Raw genomic sequence first — 24,676 nt, forward strand, 5'->3', positions numbered from 1 at the left:
TAACACCCCACTTACACCAATGGACATATCATACAAACAGAAAATAAATAAGGAAACACAAGTTTTAAATGACACAATAGACCAGATAGATCTAACTGATATTTATAGAACATTCCACCCCAAAGTGACAAAATACACTTTCTTCTCAAGTGCACACAGAACATTCTCCAGTATAAATCACATCCTGGGTCACAAATCAAGCCTCGGAAAATTTAAGAAAATTGAAATCATATCAAGAATCTTTTCTGACCACAATGCTATGAGATTGGAAACCAGTTACAGAAAAAAAACTAAAAACCACAAATATATGGAGGTTAAACAGTGTACTACTAAATAACCAAGAGATCACTGAAGAAATCAAAGAAGAAATGTAAAAATACATAAAAACAAATGACAATGAAAACATGATGACCCAAAATGTATGGGATGAAGCAAAAGCAGTTCTAAGAGAGAACTTTATAGCAATTCAATCTCACCTCAAAAAACAAAAAAATCTCAAATAAACAATCTCAACCTACATTTACAAAACTAGAGAAAGAAGAACAAAGAAAACCTGAAGTCAGTAGAAGGGAAGAAATCATAAAGATCAGAGCAGAAATAAATGAAATAGAAATGAAGAAAGCAATAGCAAAGATCAATAAAACTAAAAGCTGGTTCTTTGAGAAATTAAACAAAATTGATAAACCCTTAGCCAGACTCATAAAGAAAAAAAGGGAGAAAACTCAAATCAACAGAATTAGAAATGGAAAAGGAGAAATCAAAATTGACACTGCAGAAATACAAAGGATTATAAGAGACTACTAAAAACAACTATATGCCAATAAAATGGACAAGCACGAAGAAATGGACAAATTTTTGGAAAGGTACAATTTTCCAAGACTGAACCAGGAAGAATTAGAAAATATAAACAGACCCATCACAAGTAATGAAATTGAAACCATAATTTAAAATCTTCCAACAAACCAAAGTCCAGGACCAGATGGCTTCACAGGTGAATTCTATCAAACATTTAGAGAAGAGCTAACAACTATCCTTTTCAAACTCTTCCAAAAAATTGCAGAGGGAGAAACACTCCCAAATTCATTCTATGAAGCCACAATCACCCTGATACCAAAACGAGAAAAAGATATCACAAGAATAGAAAATTACAGACCTATATCACTGATGAATATAGATGCAAAAAATCCTGAACAAAATACTAGCAAACAATCCAACAGCACATTAAAAGGACAATACACCATGATCAAGTGGGATTTATCCTAGGGATGCAAGGATTCTTCAACATGCAAATCAATCAATGGGATACACCACATTAACAAATTAAGGAATAAAAACCATATGATCATCTCAATAGACACAGAAAAAGCTTTTGACAAAATTCAGCACCCATTTATGATAAAAAACTCTCCAGAAAGTGGGCAAAGAGGGAACTTACTTCAACATAATAAAGGCCATATATGACAGACCCACAGCAAGCATCATAGTCAATGGTGAAAAACTGAAAGCATTTCCACTAAGATCAGGGACAAGACAAGGATGTCCACTCTCACCACTCTTATTCAACATAGTTTTGGAAGTCCTAGTCACAGCAATCAGAGAAGAAAAAGAAATAAAAGGAATACAAATTGGAAAAGAAGAAGTAAAACTGTCACTGTTTGCAGATGACTTGATACTATACTATACTATACTATACTATACTATACTATACTATACTATACTATAGTATTTTCCATACTATATGGAAAATCCTAAAGATGCCACCAGAAAACTACTAGAACTAATCAATGAATTTAGGAAGGTTGCAGGATACAAAATTAATGCACAGAAATCTCTGGCATTCTTATACACCAGCAATGAAAAATCAGGAAGAGAAATTAAGGAAACACTCCCATTTACCACTACAACAAAAAGAATACCTAGGAATAAACTTGCCTAAGGAGGTGAAAGACTTGTATTTAGAAAACTATAAAACACTGATGAAAGAAATCAAAGATGACATAAACAGCTGGAGAAATATACCATGTTCTTGTATTGGAAGCATCAATATTGTGAAAATGACTAGACTACCCAAAGCAATCTACAGATTTAATGCAATCCCTATAAAACTACAAATGGCATTCTTCACTGAATTAGAACAAAAAACTTCATAATTCATATGGAAACACAAAAGACCCTGAATAGCCAAAGCAATCTTGAGAAAGAAAAATGGAGTTGGAAGAACTAGGCTCCCTGACTTCAGACTATACTATAAAGCTACAGTAATCAAGACAGTATGATACTGGCACAAAAACAGAAATATAGATTAATGGTACAGAATAGAATGCCCAGAGATAAACCCATGCACATATGGGCACCTAATTTATGACAAAGGAGGCAAGGATAGAAAGTGGAGAAAAGACAGTCTCTTCAGTAGTGGTGCTGGGAAAACAGGACAGCTACATGTAAAAGAATGAAATTAGAACACTACCTAACACCATACATAAAAATAAACTCCAAATGGATTAAAAACTTAAATGTAAGACCAGACACTATAAAACTCTAGAGGAAAACATAGGAAAAACACTCTTTGACATAAACCACAGCAAGATTATTTTTGACCTACCTCCTAGAGTAACAAAAACAAAAACAAAAATAAACTTAATGGGACTTAATTAAACTTAAAAGCTTTTGCACAGCAAAGGAAACCAGAAACAAGACAAAAAGACAACACTCAGAATGGGAGAAAATATTTGCAAATGAAACAACAGACAAAGGATTAATCTCCAAAATATACAAACAGCTCATGGAGCTCAATATCAAAAAAACAAACAATGCAGCTAAAAAATGGGCAGAAGGCCTAAATAGACATTTCACCATGGAAGAAATACAGGTGGCCAAGAGGAACATGAAAAGATGTTCAACATCACTAATTATTAGAGAAATGGAAATCAAAACTACAATGAGGTATCACCTCATGCCAGTCAGAATGGCCATTATCAAAAATTCTAGAAACAATAAATGCTGGAAAGGGTGTGGTGAAAAGGGAACCCTTCTGCACTGTTGGTAGTAATGTAAATTGATACAACTACTATGGAAAACAGTATGGAGATTCCTTAAAAAAATAAAAATAGAACTACCATATGACCCAGCATTCCCACTACAGGGCATGTACCCTGAGAAAAGCATAATTGAAAAAGAGACACATACCACAGTGTTCATTGCAGCACTATTTACAATAGACAGGACATGGAACCAACCTAAATGTTCATCGACAGATGAATGGATAAGGAAGATGCGGCACCTATATACAATGGAATATTACTCAACCATAAAAAGAAACAAAATTGAGTTATTTGTAGTAAGATGGATGGACCTAGAGTCTGTCACGCAGAGTGAAGTAAGTCAGAAAGAGAAAAACAAATACTGTATGCTAATGCGTATATATGTAATCTAAAAAAACAGGTACTGATGAATCTAGTTGCAGGGCAGGAATAAAGAGGTAGACATAGAGAATGGACTTGAGGACATGGGTGGGAGGGAAAAGCTGGGACGAAGTGAGAGTAGCATCGACATATATCCACTACCAAATGGAAAATAGTTGGCTGGTGGGAAGCAGCCGCATAGCACAGGAAGATCGGCTTGGTGCTTTGCAGTGACATAGAGGGCTGGGATAGGGAGGACTGAGGGACGCTCAAGAGGGAGGGGATATGGGGACATGTGTATGCATATGGCTGATTCGCTTTGTTGTGCAACAGCAACTAACATAGTATTGTGAAGCAATTATACTCCAATAAACATGTATTAAAAATTAATTTTTTTTTTTTTTTTGCGGTATGCGGGCCTCTCACTGTTGTGAGAGCTTTACTGATGCCCTGGTAGAGAACGCTTATAAATTTCACAAGTAAACCTCTAAATGGTTATTTTGGACCCTTGATTTTGCAACAGCCAGGCAGTCTCAAAAATTCTTAGTGGTGTTACAAAATTTCGTAAGCAAGTATTTTCCTCATTTCCATGTGGAATTTAATAATTGTCTATATATAGCCTAGTAACTATTAAGATAAAAAATATGAATGAACACATTGCTATTATCCCAAATGATTTTAACTGTTTTATGAGTGTGTCCAAATCAGTCAGAGAAAAGCTTTAACATAAAAATAGAACAGTGAGGGCTTCCCTGGTGGCGCAGTGGTTGAGAATCCGCCTGCCGATGCAGGAGACACGGGTTCGTGCCCTGGTCCGGGAAGATCCCACATGCCGCGGAGCAACTAAGCCCGTGAGCTATGGCCGCTGAGCCTGTGCGTCCGGAGCCTGTGCTCCGCAACGGGAGAGGCCACAACAGTGAGAGGCCCGTGTACCGCAAAAAAAAAAAAAAAAAAAAAAAAAAAGAACAGTGAAATATGCTTTCCTGCAACTCTCCTGCTGAGCTTTTATGTGCTACAGTGGATTTCCTGTAAACTTAGTAAGGCGTGAACCTTTACAAAAGCAGTACTTACAGAATGTGAGAAGTGAGGCACAACAGAGGTTTTAAAATGTGGATCTTGTTGCAGAGATAATAGGAACCAGAGGTTTATATATGATATATATAATAGGAATTAATTTTGCCACTCACTAACTACAACCTTAAGTGTGCTCTACTACTAGGAAAAACTATGTAAATGTAAAATGCTTAATAAGATCTGCATCAGGAAATTAAGCAAACCACAAAGGGTAGACACTCTTTATATCGAGAATCTCTCCTAAAAGTAATTTTAAAAGTAGACAAACTATCTTGGCCCCAGGGATGGTCTTCTCAGAGATTCTGACAACTCTCAGTGTCTAAATAACATGAAACTGCTGATACCACCTAAAGCAAGGTTTCCCACTCGACTGAGATTATATTTCATGTTAATCCATGTATTTATTTTTTCTAAAGAATTAACAACCATTTAAATTAGAAGTTATATTGAGTAATTGTACTCTGATGGTTCAGATACAATAGAAAGTTAAGTTTCATTATTAACACCGAGCTGTAAAGAAGAAAAAAGTACACAGTACATGATTTACAGGGGGGAAATAGTAGAAAAGGAGATGGTAGAGTGAATTAAATCTAGAGGATTATGATAAAAATGAAATAGTGACAAAAGTATTAATGAGAACCCCCTAAATCACTTTACATCAAAAATGACTTAGTGTAACAATTTTATGTTTTAATGTTGTTTTTTTTAGTATGTTTTGGGGGAAATCTGACAAAAGAGATATATTGATGAATTCTTTCAAAAGCATAGTGAAGAATAAAAAATTAGTTTGTCTTGTTGATTAAGCCAGAATCACACAGTCTTTTAAAGCATTAAACTGAGATTGTTCATTAAGAAGATGAAAATTATAATGCAAGTTAATTCCTTCCATTAATCTTTGATCTAAAGTCAGTGCTTTTTACTGGCTACTCTATTTACCACTGGCTTCCAAAGACAACTCTTTTTTTTTTTTTTTTTTTTTTTTTTTTTGTGGTACGCGGGCCTCTCACTGCTGTGGCCTCTCCCATTGCGGAGCACAGGCTCCGGACGCGCAGGCCCAGTGGCCATGGCTCACGGGCCCAGCCGCTCCGCGGCACGTGGGATCTTCCCGGACCGGGGCACGAACCCGTGTCCCCTGCACCGGCAGGCGGGCTCTCAACCACTGCGCCACCAGGGAAGCCCGCAAAGACAACTCTTGATAGATCAACTGTCCATATGTGGGTAGCTCTGTGTCTGGGCTCTTATTCTGTTGTTTCTTTGGTTTACCAATCATGACACAAATGCTACTCTATCTATAATACATATATATTTATAGATATAATTTTTGTTGGTATATACATATTAATTGGTCTTATATCCAGTGGTATCTCTAAACTCTTATGAATTATAATTTTTAGATTATTTGGTGTTTTCTAAATAGATAATTGCACCATCTGTGATCATTACAGTTTTGTATCTTTCCAATACTTGTAACTTTTTCTTCTTTTGTTGAACTGCCTAGAATCTGACATAGAATGTTTAATAAAAAGTGATACCATGCTTCTAATAGTTCATCATTAAATAAAATATTTGCTCTAAAATTTTGTTACTCTATCAGATTTTTAAATTCACTTTGATTCTTAGTGCGCTAAAATGTTTTTCCCTATAGTCATGAATTGAGTTGTAGCAACTGAAAGCGAACTTGTAGATAACCACGTAATTGACTTTTTCTTGTACTCTGTTTAATGTGCTGACTTGTATAATAAGTGATCTAATGGTATAGTATATCTTGCATTCTTGTGACACATCAAATTTTTTATTCACCATAAGATTAAGACTACTCGTATTTGGTTAGTATTTTTGCCATTACACTTATGTGTGAAAGAAATTGATTATAACCTTCCTTACTTATATGACTCTTGCCTAGATGCAGTTTAAGGATTAAACTAACACAGTGGGAAGAATTGGGAAGTTTTTCTTCTTTTTTCTCTTTTCTAGAAGATGTTCTATAAAACTGGAATTATCTACTTTGAATGGTAGAACTTAACCATAAAGCATTCTGGTGCTGGAGTTTTATTACAAAAAGAGTTTTAATTCATTAATATTTAATTTACTTTATTTAATGTTATAAATCAATTCAGACATTCTATTTTTACAAGAGTCATACTGGGTAAGTTATATTTTCTGGCCAATAATTCATCTCATGTAAGATTTTATTTTTATTAGCATCCTCTGCTCTATCTAAAGCTGTGTCCCTTGTTTATCACTAGTGTTTTCTAATTATAGCTCTTAATTAATTCTGCCTGAATTTCATTTTTTTCTTCAAAGAACCAACTTCTATCTTTGCTAACTCTATTATATATATATATATATGTATTTTATTGATTCCTAATATTGACTTTCCCTCTTTCTACATCCATTGTTTCTTTTTTTTCTGCTAGAATTTAGCTTGTTAGCTTTTTGTCTTTGTTATTGGATTATTCTGGGTACTTCAAGAAGCAACTCTTACAATTGGCATTTTAGTATATGTGCTGCCGAAGCGAGCACTCAATTGGCATTTTAAATGCAATGAATTTATTATGGGGAATGCTTATGAGAGATAATTCAGGGCAGGGGAGTCAGGTAAGGCAGAGAACAGTCAGATTGTGGTCAGGATTGACTCTGAGTAACGGAGAGACAGGGAAAGAAGGAAGGTTAGGTCCAGTCATCTCAGACATCAGTGCCTTCCAGGGAAAGGTAGGTGAGACCACAGAGGAGCTTTTGAGTCAAAGTCGCTAGTGAGAAGGGTTGCATCTCCCAAAACAAGGAAGCCTGTCTTTGGCTGGGAGTAGTCTATGGCAAGTGCAGTGTCATTGCCTGGATTTCAGAGTACAGAAGCTGGGGTTCTGGGTTAATTACACTCCCTGTAATTGAGATCTGAGAAGCACTGTCCCACGGCAGACATACCTGTTTCCTAATACAGTCATTGACATTATAAGTATCCCTGCGTTTTGCAGCATCCCTCAAGATTTCAGCATTTTTGTGCTTCAGTCTGAAATTTCTTTCTTTAACCTATATTACTTAGGTGTCTGTTTTCCAATATCCAAATAAATGAGTTTCTTAAAGTTATCTTCTGTAATCAATGCTATAATAAATGCCCACCTGTGGTCAAAAAATAGTATCCTTTGGGGATCACAGTTTAGAACACGACCACAGATTAAATCTCTCTTTCTCAGCACAGCCTCCAAAACTCAAAAATGGAAAGAAATAAAATCATCTATTCCATAAATATAATTTAGAGACAGTGTAATAGAAACTTTGATTCACATGCAAGAGGGACAATAAATATCCAAGAGCAGCAGAGCATTCTCCAGAGACCATGTGGGCACAGAGTCAGATGGGAATTGTGCAGAAGAGAGAACGCCAATCAGGGTGGACTCCCTGTAAGTGGAGTCACGTAACCTACAGAGGGAAGTACTAACAACGGATTTGAAACCTGGAGGAACAGAACTAGCCACTAGTTTCTGATTATTTTTGGCCCTTAAAAACGATATACTCGGGACTTCCCTGGTGGTCCAGTGGTAAAGAATCCACCTTGCAATGCAGAGGACGCAGGTTTGATCCCTAGTCAGGGAACTAAGATCCCACATGCTGTGGGGCAATTAAAGCCCGTGTGCCACAACTAGAGCCCATGTGCCACAAACTACAGAGCCCACACGCTCTGGAGCCAGCACCCCACAACTAGAGAGGAGAAAACCCACACGTCACAACTAAAGAGAAGCCCACGCACCACAATGAAGAGCCCGAGTGCCACAAGGAAAGATCCCGCGTGCTGCAACTGAGACTGGACACAGCCAAAAATAAATAAATAATAACTAAATCTGAAAAAAAAAATGTCATATCCACCAAGCTGTATTAATAGGCACATAGGAAACCAGTGTATTTTGAACACATCAAATGTAGTCAGATATAAAACACATCAAATCATCCTCCAAATGAGTATGTTATGCTCAGTTATACCTGCCTACCGTTTTGATTTTTTTTCTTTCAACCTCACAGACGGTTGAAACAGAAGGCTCTCATCTTTTTGATATGTACCTTACCTTCTCCTCACCCATTCAACCAACAGCCATGTTGAGGGCAGCTACGTGAACCAAGCCCTACTTCAGGATGAGGCTAAGAGCTCCACCATCTAAACTGACAGGCCTCTGCTTCACCTTTTATGCCATGTTCATATTAACCTAGGATTTTGGTGCAAGAAGAGAGTGTGACTGCTCATTTAGTTGATTGTTATTTTTTATTTTTATTTTTATTTATTGTGGTACGTGGGGCTCTCACTGCCGTGGCCTCTCCCGTTGCGGAGCACAAGCTCCGGACGCGCAGGCTCAGCGGCCATGAATCACGGGCCCAGCCGCTCCGCGGCATGTGGGATCTTCCCGGACCAGGGCACGAACCCACGTCCCCTGCATTGGCAGGCGGACTCTCAACCACTGCGCCACCAGGGAAGCCCCTGCTCATTTAGTTTAAAGCACATGTTCCCAGAAGGTCTCTGTTCATATGGAAACATGTTTTCTAAGGGAAGCATTTTTAAGGATGGCAATAGGAAAGTTCTAAATCGAACGCCTCTAGCATAAAAGAATATTTCTCTTTACTGGATATTTGAATCCTGATTCAGTGCAATTATACTGTAACACTTTTAGCAAAGCAGTTTTGAATTTGAAGCATTGAGAGGAATAGTTGATATGATGCCATGAAAATGTAAATAGCATATTAATATGAATTTGCTAAGTTCACTTGTTGCCACCATGGAAAGCAGTAAACAGGATCTTGAAAGAATTGTACAGGGCTTATGGGCCAAAGGACCAGGAAAAGTCCCCAAAGCATGTGTGTGACCCAAAGAGGACGAGACATAGAGGGCATCACAGTGGAGACCTTAGGTCACCTGAGGACACTGAGGAAACACTAGGTGCCTTGAGGTTGGTTAGTTTTAGGTTGGCACCAAAACATGCAGGGATTTCTGAAGATGTGGGTTGATTCTGAGACAAACCAACATTTAAGAGTTTTGATTAACACAGTTTCTTCTATTACCACCCACATCCCAATCTTTGGTAGACTGTTTTCTATCCAACAGAAGTTAGTAAGAAATTTACAGTTAAAGAAACTAAATCTCAGATTGTAATTAAATCATCAATCTAACTTAGCTAGAAAACTTTTCCAAAGACCTAGTTACCAGGGCAAAGCTACTGCTGTTGAGATACCCGAGCAAAGATGTTTAAATACTTTATTCTACTCCACATAATTTAAAACCCTTTTTGAAAAAATAAAACCTGTTACTCAAGGCACTTAATACTTCCTGGAAAAGTGATCACAAGCTTTCATCCATTATTTGATCTTGTGTTTATCAGTTTTCTGTAACTCCAGGACAAGTGACAGCTTTCGTCTTGGATAATTAGACCATTTAGACTTATATTTGTCTAAATGACCAGAATGCATATCCATGTGTGACAGTTTGATTTTCACTTTTACCAGAATATTATTTTTCTCTAATGGTTTACTCATATCAAATATCTTTTTATAGATTCTGTTTCCTGAGTTTTGTCAATATGAACTCAGAATGTGCCAGAATGATTAAATCCATACCACTAACAGACTTCTAAATTAACCTGCTTGCAAACATCAATATCCTCTTTCAAAATTATATAACCATTTCGGATACATTCATAGTATTATCAGTAACCTAATTCTCTTTGCTGGAACATGTAAAGTTGATAAGAGGTATGAGATATAAGAGATTTAAATCAATTCAAATCAACACCTATTGTGGCAATCTCAGAAAATTAAATTATTACGGCACCAGATTTCTAGTTATACAACAGCCTTCTCATAAAGAAGGTTCTATTTAACTATGTTAGTAAATAAATCTCAGGTATTTAAAATTTTAAATCTAAAGTTCCTAACTAGGTCAGCTCCCCTGCCATCATGCACATCTGTTATGTAGCTCCCGTAGAGCTGAAAACATGCAATTAACTGTATGATTTTTGATGAATCCTGTGTCTCTCATTGAAGGCGGTTCTCTGAGGACAGACCCATTTTTACTTTGGACACCACTGAATTACTAGATCCTAGCACAGTAGGTACTATAAAATATTTGCAGGACTAAACATTGAATTTGTAATTTAAGAAAACACGTTGAAAACATTTTCTCTTTTTAAATGGAGAACAAAACATTTTTCTGCCCTCTGTATTTTCCCCCACCTTACCTGAAATAAAAAAACCTGGTAATGAATTGCTCTCCACTAGCCTGTGTTAACTCTTCTAGTGATCAGAATATTCCCCCCAAATGAGCATAATTCTATAGTTGCGTAAGAGTGAAAGGAGGAATTTTTTGCTTTACTGTCAATACCCCAGTATTTAAAAAAAGACTTCTCAATATATTCTCCTACTCAACAGAAATGCTCTAAATCTTTTACAGGTCAGAACATTCTTTTTATTACATTTATTTCCTGGCAATACTGCGGTCTCTAGTTTTCTCACCTGCTACTCCCTTTATCATTTACAGTCCTTACCTCTACCTTTCCCATTTACGTGGGTTAGATGCTGTTCATCATTCACGTCTCATCCTCGACATCTTTTCTATGAACTCACATAGATCACTATACATTATCCATCAAAGTACGTAACACACTGTGTTTAACTGCTGGGTTTGTCTGTTTGTTTTCCACTGTGGCTATCACTCTATCAACTCCTCAGTGCTTAATTCCAGTATCAAGGACACGGTACATGGTTGATAATTGTTTGTTGAATAAATGATTGACAATGAATGAATGAGCATACAAATTACTTATTTTGTTGCCTTGCTTTGTTTTTCACTTCACTATCATTTTGCCTATGCAGAGAGAATCCAGTTGGTACACATGTGGAGGAAAGTTCCCTTAAACCTCAACAATGATACAATTTCTGGGTGTGAAAAAATTTTGTTACAAAATATTTATGTTTTATCTTGCATAAGCAAAATAAAGAGGACTACTTATATAATCACAGGTTAAATTTAACATGTTACCCATCTCGGTCTTTTTTTCCTTAATTGGGAAGCAGCATTTTAAAAGTAGATAAATAGAGACATTCTGAAAGAGAGAAAAAAATGAATATACTTTGTTCCTTCGATTTATATCATATTGCAGTCAGGATTAGGAAGAAAAAGAAATCATTTAAAGAGCATTCTCTCATATTATGTGGAAAGATTTTTAATCCTAATGAAGTAGCAAAGACAATGTGTGTCATTGGCATAGGGATGGGGACACATCTAGAGCCGGAAGAGCCCATTGTGGGTAATTCGCTAAAGTGAGAAAGGGAATCTGTGAAATGAAGGACTAGACTGTACCTTTTAGGTTCTTTCCTGCTCAAGATTTTCATGGTCTTTGTCCATATAATCATTAAAGACTTGCCTTAACTGTCAATGTGTGAAGAGATATATGCAAGACACTTGGTGATTCAGGAATAGGAAAATGTATTCTACTCCTTTGGAAGATTTACAGACTAATTTTGGAGCTAGATTATTCACATTAAAAGATGCATTTCTCCCTGTCAAACATTTATTGGAAACTTATTTGGCACCAGAAACTGTGCTCAGTGCAGTTGCTGTAAGATAGTACCCTTAAACTCCAAAAAGCTTACAGTCGAGGAGAGGAAGAACACACACATATAGAAGTATTCTGAAGTTTTCTATGGGATATCACAGAATTATCTACAATGTTACTAATATCTAAAAATCTGGATTGTCATTCCAATATAGGATTTTCTAAATGAAATTTGAATGACAAGGGAGAAAACATGTATTTCTTGCATACCTACTACATACACATAATGTACAATTTTTAGTACTTTACATATATGGATGAATTAATCCTTTAGATGAGTTGTTACTTAAATATTATTTTGCAGATAATCAAACAGACTTAGAAAATCCATGTAGTTAGTAGGAAGTCAGACAGCAAGTCAGTGCCAGGTTAAGAACTTGGACCCAGGTCTCTCGGATCCCAAAAATGGAAATAAAATGATGGATACATATTTTCAGAGGAGTATGTAGAAAGGGTGGAACTTGTCATACACATTGAGAGAAGATTGGGATTTTCTAATTGAATTTTTATTTTGAGATAATTGTACATTCTTAAGCAGTTGTAAGAAATGATCAAAATAAATCCCATGCGTACTTTATCTGGTTTTCCCTAATGATAACATCTTGTAACTCTATAGTACAGTATAATAACTAGATGTCAACAATAACATAGTCAAAATACAGACCATTTCCATCACAAGGATGCATTATGTTGCCATTTAATAGCCACACACACTCCCCTCCCATCATGCCTTCTTCCCTGGCAACCACTAATCTTCTCCCCATTTCTAAAGTTTTGTCATGTCAATACTGTAATATAAATGGAATCATGGGCTATATTGTCTTTTGAGATTGATATTTTTCATTCAACATTCTTCTCCACAGATGCACCCAGATTGCTGCATAGATCAAGAATTCATTCCATTTTATTGCTGAGGAGCTTATCCCAAGGTATAGCTGTAATGGCTTTTAATTATTTACCCATTGAAGGTATCATTGTTGTATCCAAGTTTTGGCATTTATAAACAAAACTACTTTAAAGATTCATGTATAAGTTTTGTGTGGATATAAGTTTTCATTTCTTTGAGAGAAATGCGCAGGAGTACAATTTCCTGGTCATGTGATAGTTGTTATTTGGGAACACACCAAACTGTTTCCCAATGTGATTGATATCATTTACATCTCCTGTAGCGAGTCAGGTGATCCAGGAGCTCTGCATTCTCACCAGCATTGCTGTTTTCACTAATTTTTATTTTAGCCATTCTGATAAATGTGTAGTTTTATCTCACTGTGGTTTTAATTTGCACTTCCTTGATGACTAATGTGTTGACACCTTTTCATGTGCTTATTTACTGGAGACAAATTATCTTGGTTTTCTTTCATCTGAGAATGTCCTAAAAGGTATTTTCACTGGATATATAGCATTTTGAGTTGACAATTCTTTTAGAACTTGGACAAAAGTGTGCCACTTCTTTCTGGTCTCCACGGTTTCTGATGAAATTTTCACTGTCATTTGGATCATTTTTTCCCTGTAGGTCAGGTGTAATTTCCTTCTTGGTGCTGTCAAGATCATTATTTCTTAGTTCTCCATAAGTTTGACTAAGTATCTGGATGTGGATATATTTGAGGTTATGCTGATTGGAGTTTACTAAGCACCTTGACTATAGATTTGACCCTTTTCCTAAATTTGGAAATTTTTCACTCTATTTCTTTGAGTAATATTTGGTCCCTCATAACTTCTCCTCTCAAACTGGCCTCCAGTGACATAAGTGTTTGATCTTTGTTAGCATCCCACAGGTCCCTACCTCAATCCCTGTTAGCAAAGGCTTTGTTTTCTTTCAGACTATTTTCTTTTTGTCATTCAGACTGGGTAATTTCTATTGCTCTGTCTTCAAGTTCACTGATTCTTTCTTCTGTCCCTTCCATTCATAATTTTTAAAAATCTTGGTTATTGTGTTTTTCCCTTCTAACTTTTCCATTCGTTTCTTCTTTGTATTTTCTATTTCTCTGCTGAGACTTTCTGTTTCTTTACTGAGGATTTCTATTTTTTTCATTTGTTTCAAGCATGGTCATGATTGCTGATTAAAGCATTTTTATGATGGCCACTTTAAAATGCTCGCCAAGAAATGGAAACATCTCTGTCTTTGCAGTGTTGGCATTTGTTGATTGTCTTCTTTCATTCATTCTGAGATATTTTGGTTCTTGATATGATGAGTAATATTCAATCATGTCCTGGATATTTTGGGTATTATCTTATGAGACTCTGGTTCTCATCTAAACATTCTGTGTTAGACGGGTTCCTCTGATGCACCATTCTGGAAGGTAAAGCAGCAGCATAGATTCATTACTTCCAGGTGAAGGTAGAAGTCCAGGCCCCACCAAACCTCCATTGGTACCCAACTGGGGATGCTCCTACTTACCGCTGGATGGGGATGGGTACTCAAGCTATCCACTAGACCTCTGTAGCTGGGAGAGGTGGAGGTGAAAGTACAGGCCCCCTACGTGGTTTTCACTGACACCACAAGCTCTGGGGGTCTCACTGCTGCCCAGCTGGGATGAAACCCTGGTTCCAGCTCAGCCTTCTATGCCAACACTCCAGAAGGAAGGATTGGGCAACTTTCTACTCTCTTGTGAGGGTGGAAGTGTAGGCTCCCCATTCAGCTTTACTAACAGGAGCTGAGTGGGGCACCACTGTTTTCTGTAATATTTGGTGGATTAGAACAATTATTGTCTTGTGGTTTCCTGTCATGCTAAGCTGACCATTCCCTAGTCCTTTAACTAGAGCAAGCAGACTTCGGTTGCATTTTGTTTTTGGTTTTGTTTTTATCTGTGCCTGTTGTTATTTCCAGGCTGCTAGCTTCTTCAGCTCCAATTCTGGCATATATGCAGAGAAAAGAAAATCCAAGAAACTCCTCCATGTAATTTCTTAGGTCCCAAGATACCCAGCTGAATAACTTTTCTCTTCAACTTTGAGTCTTTTATGTTTGATTTACATATAAGGTTCAGAGTTTTTATTTGATTTATTGAATTAAGTAGGGAAAAGTATGTCTACTTAATCTTTCCAAAGTGGAATAGGAATAGGATATAAATGTGTGAATAGGTGAGAAAAGAACAAACCACAGAAAAGAAATACGAAATCAAAATTCCCCCAAATTTGAAACTTAAATGTAAGTGATATATTTTTGGAATAATACAAGATAAACTAATTATTTTCCCTTGGAAAATGTTTATCCCAAAAAGTTTGGCCTAAAAAATGTAATGTGAGTGTTTCCTGATTATGAGTTTGCTTTCAAGCAGCAGCCAGGTTGTAGAAAAAGGTAACAATTTCTTCACTCAGAATGCAAGTTCATTTCCATTCTAAATAAACTCTCATTTCTAGTTCAAGGGGTCTTGATCTTAAATGTGGAGAAAAGATCAAATGCATCCGTTACGCATATGCCTATATGCATATGTTAAGATATATTCATTTACCAAGTGACTTCCTGCTCAGAGAATTCACCTCATTACACATCATCCAGAAGAGTCAATTATTTAAATACTCTGGGGCCTTTTTATCAAGACTGCATTTTGAATTTCTTTGACCAATCAGATTTCCAAAATGGGAAGATCATCATCAAACTATTTCTGAAAGAGACTGGGCAGATTAAGAGATAAGTAAAACACACTCTTCAAGTGCAAACAATACTATTATCAAATTGGTGGGTGTTAGTAACAGTTTTAACAAGGTGCCCATGACATATGGGGAGCATCAATTGTTAGAAAATCATGATGTTTGATATGAAGATACTATTTTTTAATTCCAACAATTAAAATCTATTGTATTTCCAGAGTTGTTGCTTCAGTAAACCCACAGAATAAGGACAGACCGGGGTGGCAATGTCAGATACTGACTGCTGGTAACCTGTGGCTTCAGAATTTAATTCATGGGCTGGTGGCCTTTGATAAGATCCTAACCTGCTGAACAATCTGACCTGAGTGTGGCCTCTGAGAAATTGGAACTAAATAAGAACATAGGTAAAAGATTACCTATATAACATTTGATGTACCCTTGAGCACAACGTTTGTTGTACCCTTGATCAAGGTAAGTCCTCTAAGATTCTTTCCATTAAAAGTAGCTAAGAATACACAGATCATAAGAGTGTTAAAATAATAAGTAAGATTTTATATTTCAATGGCTCAGCAATATATGTGTGATGTACACAGTAAGTTCTCAATAAATGGTAGCTATTATAATAAACCTTATACCAATGAAAATGAGCAAACAACCAGAAGTGTATGTTTAGATCAATAAAATACAAATTAAAATGATCTTTTCGGCCTATCAGCTAGGAAAATTTTAAAAACAATAATATATACTGTTGGCTATAGAATGAGCATGTTTATACATTGCAGGTGAGTGAGAATGTAAATTGATATAATTTTTCTAATGGACAATCTGGCAGTGTGTATAAAATACTGAAAAAATAAACATTCTCTTGAAAAAGCCATACCATTTCTAGGAATTTACCCTAAGCCTTTTTTTTTTTTTTTTTTTTCGGTACGCGGACCTCTCACTGTTGTGGCCTCTCCCGTTGCGGAGCACAGGCTCTGGACGCGCAGGCTCAGCGGCCATGGCTCACGGACCCAGCCGCTCCGCGACATGTGGGATACTCCCGGACCGGGGCACGAACCCGCGTCCCCTGCATCGGCAGGCGGACTCTCAACCACTGCGCCACCAGGGAAGCCCAGCCATTTTTAAATGTTTAAAGATGCACGTGGACATGCATGTTTACTAGAATATTGATTACATATATAACAAAACTAAACAGATTTTAAAAAATAGATTATATTTTAATTAAATTATGGTATAATCACCCAATGACTTTTATGCAAACATAAAAAGTTATGATATGATTTTAAGACCTAAACATAGCCAGTATAAAAAACAAAACAATGACAACAGAGTGGTTATGTCTTCTTTTCCAAAGAAAGGAGGTAGCTTCTATCCTAATTTAAAATTTAAATGAACACATAAACTCATGTATACAACACACACACACGCACACACAAGCTCACTGTCTCTATAAGAATTTGTCCCAATATTTGTTTTCTTTTGAACAAAGCCTTCTTTCTGAAATTTAATTCAATCGAATATAACATTCAAGTGTACAGAGTAAAAGAAATAGGCAATTCATGTCTACATTTTCTTTCAGCATTAAGTGCTTCACTAAGAATTTCAAAATAGCAAAACTTATATATCATAGTGCTTGAATATCTTATGGAAAAGTGCCTTTAGGTGGGCAAAATGTTTGTATCCTAATTTAAGATACATAATTGAGCTCTATAGATGTGAAATGGCTTACTCAAATGAGTCTCAGAACTTTCTATTACACCAAACTAAAAAAGTTGTATATCAGAGATCCTATATTGCTATGGCTCCCAATGTATCCCCAAAATGATGATCTAAGACAATGCCATCAACTTTTGAGGAGAGTATTAACAACCATATGTGTCTTCCTCTGCATTTGTCTCTAACTCCTAAATAAGCTTGTACATGACATAGTGTGTGATGCTTAATCAAAGATGCTTCTCAGATCTCAGGGCCAAGGAAAATTGGTACCTATCCTGCTGGTTTGGTTCCTCTTAGAAAACAAAAGATATATGAGCCATCATTTTTTCCCCTTTGACTTCACTGTTAGGAAGCAATGTTTTCAACAGTTCAGTCCTTCTCATCACGGATGTCTCTATATATCCTCCCTCACCCCAACACCCCTTACATGACTCATAGAAGAGGTGACAAGGGAAGAGCTAATCTCAGGAAGGGCAAATTCTCCTGAATATCTTAGCTAATTCCCAAAAGTAAAGCACTCTGCCTCTGACAATTTTTCCCCTGCAAGACGTAATCTTTTCAAAAATCCTGTGTGATAACTAGTATTACTCTTACTTCCCTTATGACAATTGGTAAACTGAGATTCAGAGAGGCTTAAGGAGTTGACCAGAATAAAGTAATCAGTAAGTGATGGAGCCACTTTTGTTCTGAAATCTATGCATTTTCCATTGCACTATGTTCATCTGATATAAAACATACTGAGGTGTGAATTCAGTCTTTACAGAATTTTATAAGGAAGAAACCTTCTAGTACAAATTACTTTCCTCCCAACCTATATTTTTCACTAAATTAATTCCATTTCCCGAATTATTCTTACCCATTTGTATCTAAGACATCTTCCAGAATTACCTGTTACATAATAAATAATTTATGATTTCCCACTTTTAATGCACTAACACAATGTTCTATAAAGTACAAATAATTCAATCTCCCCTCCTATCTCTAAGGATGATAATTCCTCCTTTACCAACAAGACAAAGAAAACAGAGTGTACAATCTGTGAAAATTAATTTGTCGTTGGTGGTGGTGGTGGGAGCGGAAACTAGATGTTTCCACCATTTTACACGGCACACTTAAGAAATAAATTAACTATAACCAAAGTGAGGTAATTCTGCCTACTGCTAATTGCCAACAGCCATGTGAATTCAACCAGGAACTACATGTAACAAATTTTGAAAGCCATTGTTCCTGATAATATCTTAACACATGAGATCCAGCAGCTGATCAAACTTTTAATAAGTATTTATTTACAGTAAGATGTATCAGCTATAAAGTGGGTTGTTTTTTTTTTTTTTCAGGCAAGGCTTTACTGGGGCCCCTACTGCAGCAGGAGGGAACAAGAACAAACAGGTTCTCTTTCTTGCTCATTTCCTGAGTGGGGGGTGAACTTGTTCCTTATATGGGGTGAGGGTAGTGGTGTGTCCAGATGGTTTTTAGTCAATTTGTCTTTATAACATTCAGACAATTCAGATATAGTGTTGGGCCAATATCATTTCACAGCATTTTAGATCACATGTACACCGATACTTTATTTTTGATGTTCAGCAGAATTCTTTTTCATAAAATAACCAAAGACTCCTCAGTTATACTTCTTAGGACATTATATCATTTAATAACGTTCAGATATGTTTTAGTATATTACTCTTGACCCAATATCTTACCTCTGCTCTTAACTCATAGATCACTCTGTCACCGCTCTTTTTAGAGTTTGATCCTTCCTTTATATCTCCTGATATTTCTTCCATTTTATTTTTATGTTGACCATGAAGAATATCAAACTGAAAAAAGAAAGTTAAAGTCATACTCACATGATATTACAAAGGCTGGTTCCAGGATATTTCACATTAGTCTTTCATTTTGCTTTCAGTTTTTGGTTTTTTTCTATGTATAACCTGGTAGGTTTTGTTGTTGCTATTATAAATATTGTATTTGAACCATGTATTTCCTTACACTTGTAGTTGAAAACTCCTATGTTGTTGGAAAACAAATCAGCAACTCCATTAATCTAAATTCACAAGTTGAAAATTGGACAAAGCTTAGTTACCTCCACAGATTCTTAATAATTGACTAATTGGATTCTAAACTAATCCAATTAATTCTGATCTTTCAGTCTTGAATATTAGTCCCATAGTACTCTTTGTAATCCTATTTATGTATATTTTCTATGAAGTATAAATAGTGTATAGATTGTAACAGAGACAAATTTGGGTAATGGAAAAAATACATCTGTATAATGCTCAAGCTGGTAAAACGTATGTAGAACATCTATAAAAGATGCCAATCAATTTCTATAGAAAACTACTGCAGGAAAACAGTATAAATAAACTCTGGCACATCCAGACAATGGAACATGGTTCAGCATTAAAAAAACAAAAATAAAAACAAAAAAGCGCTATTAAACCTTGAAAAGACATGGAGGAAACATCAAGTTATATTTTGTTTGTTTGTTTGTTTTTGTTTTTTTGATTCAGTAGACTTTTATTGATCTTTCAACTTCAATAATATCTCCCAAAATAGTTTTCTTCTAATATTATGAAACAGATTTGAAAAGCAGGATTATTCACATTATAGACTTGGTAGATACTTGTACTTCATATAGATGAAAAATATCGCTTCTACATTTTAAATGTTTACTTTGGATTTTATTATAAAAGAAAATATTATCATTGTATAATTCTAAAAGTCATATTTTTAAGTGAAAGAAGCCAATCTGAAAAAGCTCCATACTGTATGATTCCTACTATCTGACATTCTAGAACAGGCAAAACTATGTCATCAATAAAAAGATCAGTGGTTTCCAGGGCTTGGCGGAAGAAGGGATGACTTGGTGGAGCACAGAGGCTTTTAGGGCAGTGAAATTATTCTGTTTGATACTCTAATGATAGATGTATGTCCTTATACATTTGTCTAAACCAGTAATGTACAACACCAAGAGTGAACCTTAGGTAAACTATGGACTTTGGGTGATTATAATGTATTGTGTAGGTTTATCAATTGTAGTAAACGTACCACTGTGGTGAAGGACCTTGGTAATGGGGGAAGCTACCTATGAGTAGGGGGCTTGGATATGGGAGATCCATGTACCTTCCACTCAATTTTGCAGTGCACCTAAAACCTAAGTCTATAAAAAGAAACATAGGAATGAGAAAAATCTTAGAAATGCAAACAATGATTTTTCCCCATAGCTGTCCTTATAATTAGAAGTTTTCAGCAGAATCATGAAATTTGACATATATATAATATGTAGATATATACACATAGGCTATTTTGTTTTATTAACATGTTTTTCCTACACTATGTAGGTTTCCAGAATTAAAATTACATAATTTGTATGTAATCTGACAATAAATTAGAATATAAATGCTATCATTAACCATTTATTTAAAATTTTAAAATAATCGTATGCATGTTATTATTGTTAATAGTAATATTAAGCATGTACTAGTCTCTAGGAACTGGATTTGATGTATATTTCCTTACTTAATGCTAACAGTAATCCTCTGCATTAGGTATTATTATTATTACCCCCTACCTTAAAGAAAAATAAAACATATTTTTACTAGGCTTAAGTAGCATTGCCAAATTCACAAAGCTAATAACTGGGGGAAGCAAATTTGAGAACATTCTTGCCAAATTCATTACCTGAGTTCTTAAACCAATGCATAAACCAATACTGCATTTACAGTTGTAAAGCTAAATGTCATAATAATTTTCTGGAAGGCAATAAGTGTACAGAAATAAATAACAGAGGGAGCATAACAGAAGATACTATCATGCCAACATACTACAAATGGACCATGGTGGAGGCAGTGGCTGATCTGCCAACTGCACAGAGGCTTCATGTTCAGCATTGGTAATGTGGAAAACACACCACAAAAGTCAAGAGTGAAACAGGACATTATGCCACAAAGTCCATTGGAAGGTTGTCTATGCATGTTTCACTCCACTTTCATGTCAGTTAAATAGAGAGTGTGGCATTAATCTCTGGCCAAAAGAAAAGTCACTTTGCTAAAAAAAGAATAACAAATTGCAAGCAACAGGTTTTGGGTTGTGTCCACCAAAAAAAAAATGTAACGTATTGTGGTAATTGAGTGCCCCTAGCTTAACATCTGAAATCTTGGTCATTACTTCTCAGGGAACTAGATCAATCATAAACCCTCCCATTGTCAACAGAACTTTCAATAAACCACTCAAAGGAGAGAAGAAGCAGGAAAATACACTTTCATACGCAACAGTAGAGCGAATCCACATCAATTACCTAAAATAATTCCATTTTCATTCATCACTGTGAGCAGAAAATCAAGGATCTCTGGACATAGGAAGAACCCCAAGGCTATGAAAAAATATGACCAAGATTAAGAAACAGAATGTCTGACAGAAAACAAACAAAACAGAAAAATGGTACAATTTAAGATATGAAAGAGAATGATTTTAAACAAAAATCTAATCACGATCTTCAGGAAAAAATGAATATATATTGCATTCATAAATTAAGTACAAAGCAATTTCAAAAATTTAAAGAACAATAATAGGATATTTTTTAAATGTGTCTAAAGTGTCCATCAACAGATGAATGGATAAAGAAGATGTGGCACATATATACAATGGAATATTACTCAGCCATAAAAAGAAATGAAACTGAATTATTTGTAATGAGGTGGATAGACCTGGAGTCTGCCATACAGAGTGAACTAAGTCAGAAGGAGAAAAACAAATACCATATGCTAACACATATATATGGAATCTAAGAAAAAAAAATGTCATGAAGAGATTAGTGGTAGGATGGGAATAAAACACAGACCTACTAGAGCATGGACTTGCAGATATGGGGAGGGGGAAGGGTAAGCTGGGATGAAGTGAGAGAGTGGCATGGACATATATACACTACCAAATGTAAAATAGATAGCTAGTGGGAAGCTGCTGCATAGCACAGGGAGTTCACCTCTGTGCTTTGTGACCACCTAAAGGGGGTGGGATAAGGAGGGTGGGAGGGAGGGTGACACAAGAGGGAAGAGATATGGGAACATATGTATATGTATAACTGATTCACTTTGTTGTAAAGGAGAAACTAACACACTATTGTAAAACAGTTATACTCAAATAAAGATGTCAAAAAAAAATGTGTCTAGCCATCCTTCCTTCAGAAAAAAGTTACTAGAAAAGTTAGAAGACAGAGTTGAATGTCGGAGTGTACCCGTTCTCTTGATGCATTTGCTCCTTTGGACAGCTCATGTGCACCCATGGTACTGCATACCAGTCAAAATGCTGACAACCTTCAAATGCCTCATTCCATCCTGAAGGTCTCCCCTCAACTTCTGACCCACACACCCAGCTACCTACTTATCACTTCTAGAGGCTTCCAAAGCTTAACACTTTGAAAAGACTAAGTACTTCTCCTTCAAATGTTGCTCTGCTAGTCTTTGCCTTCTCAACAAATATCACCTCCATCCTTCCCTTTGATCAGGCCCCAAATATTGGACTTAAGATTAACTTTTTTCTTTCTTTGATATGCCACATTCAGACTAAAAACAAATCAACTGAACTTAGGCCTTCAAATTATCTAATAAATCCATCCACATTCTACCTTCACCACTACTGCCCTGATCGACCACCAAAACCTCAGTTATTTTAAGAACTACCACACTTTCTGCTTCTCCTCATGGATCTATATTCCCTTTCTCAAAACAGCCATCAAAAAAAAGCTTTTCAGGGACTCCCCTGGTGGCACAGTGGTTAAGCATCCACCTGCCAATGCAAGGGACATGGGTTCGAGCCCTGGTCCGGGAAGATCCCACATGCCGTGGAGCAACTAAGCCTGCGCACCACAACTACTGAGCCTGCGCTCTAGAACCCGCGAGCCACAACTACTGAAGCCTACGTGCCACAACTACTGAAGCCCGCGTGCCGAGAGCCCGTGTTCCACAATAATAGAAGCCACCGCCATGAGAAGCCCGTGCACCGCAACAAAGAGTAGCCCCCACTCGCTGCAACTAGAGAAAGCCCACGTGCAGCAACGATGACCCAACGCAGCCAAATATAAATAAATAAATTTATAAAATAAAAAAGCTTTTTAAAAAGTAAATCAAATCATGTAACTCCACTGATCAGATCTTTCCAGAGGCTTCCCAATCCATTTAGAGTATAAGTCAAAGTCCTTATCAGCTGCTTGGTCCTATAACCCTCAGTCCTGGTCTCCTATTCTTATCCCTTATTCTAAGCCAGCCCCTCTAACCTCACAGTTCCTATACACTCCAGACAGGCAAGAGAAAAAAAGAAAATAAAAACAGTAAATGAAATATTGAACAGCTAAAGCAATTAAAACAATATAACAGAAAAAAAATTGATTAACAAATTAATGAAACAACTATACTCCCTCCTATTAAAAAACGGAGTTATTTTGATCATTTAAAATTATTTTTTGAACTCAAAATCACCTTAATTTTGTCACTTACCTCTTCAACTTTAGGTTTAGATTAATGGAGTTGTAACTAAAAATCTATTTAGCAAATGAAAAGTTGAAAGCCACGCATGGAGAGATGGTAAGGATTATTAATTTAGCAGAATTATGAATGTCATCCACAAATGATATATCACATTCGTTAAATTGAAAATGACAGAAATAGAAGGTATCTGATGAAGTGAATGAGTCAGAATTAGAAAGCATTTTCCAAGTTCATGTGCCTTTATTTAAAATTCAGTTAAGTATAGTCTCTTGCAAAATTTTTGTTTTGAAATTGCATTACAGTATAATTCCAAAATTCCTCATTAAAATTCCTCCTTTCATACTGCAGTATTTGTGAAAGGTTAAACCAGGCAACTTATCATATCTCTGACTTCAGAAATATCTGCCATAATTTGCTTCTGGAAAATTAGCAACATTATGCATAAATATTTACTCTAATACATTTAGATTCAGCATAGAGTGGAAAAATCTCTCAGGAGAAAATGGCTAGAAAATAAAAATATTGTGTAACATAAATAAAAATATTTTCTTATTTAATCATATAATATAGGAGAAGGAAAATGCATTCAACATTCAATTAATCACCAAGCATCATGATTTCTTTCACTTGTATATTTCTCAACTCTCCACATCTCTCCACATCCCCCACCAAGCTTAGGGCATCTGATTATTTCTTTCTGGATTACCATGTTAGACTCACAATAGTTTCATCATCACCCATGACCCCCAAATCTCTTCTTCACACTGAAGTTTGATTTGTTTTATTGTAATCAGATTGACCCTGGTCAACACACTTTAAC

The 24,676-nt window shown here is 36.0% G+C and overlaps 1 protein-coding gene across 8 annotated transcripts in view; it reads right to left on the reverse strand.

Moving 5' to 3' along the window:
• Positions 1 to 24,676, reverse strand: part of CCDC102B (coiled-coil domain containing 102B) — a 246,363-nt gene that overhangs the window by 149,105 nt on the left and 72,582 nt on the right. For all 8 annotated transcript variants that reach the window (XM_067014941.1, XM_067014939.1, XM_067014935.1 and 5 more), the window contains one exon: positions 19,075 to 19,191. In XM_067014941.1, coding sequence (XP_066871042.1) covers positions 19,075 to 19,191 — 117 coding nt within the window. The remainder of the gene's footprint in view (positions 1 to 19,074; positions 19,192 to 24,676) is intronic.

This window comes from Kogia breviceps, chromosome 15 (assembly GCF_026419965.1).
Source record: "Kogia breviceps isolate mKogBre1 chromosome 15, mKogBre1 haplotype 1, whole genome shotgun sequence".
NCBI lineage: Eukaryota > Metazoa > Chordata > Mammalia > Artiodactyla > Physeteridae > Kogia > Kogia breviceps.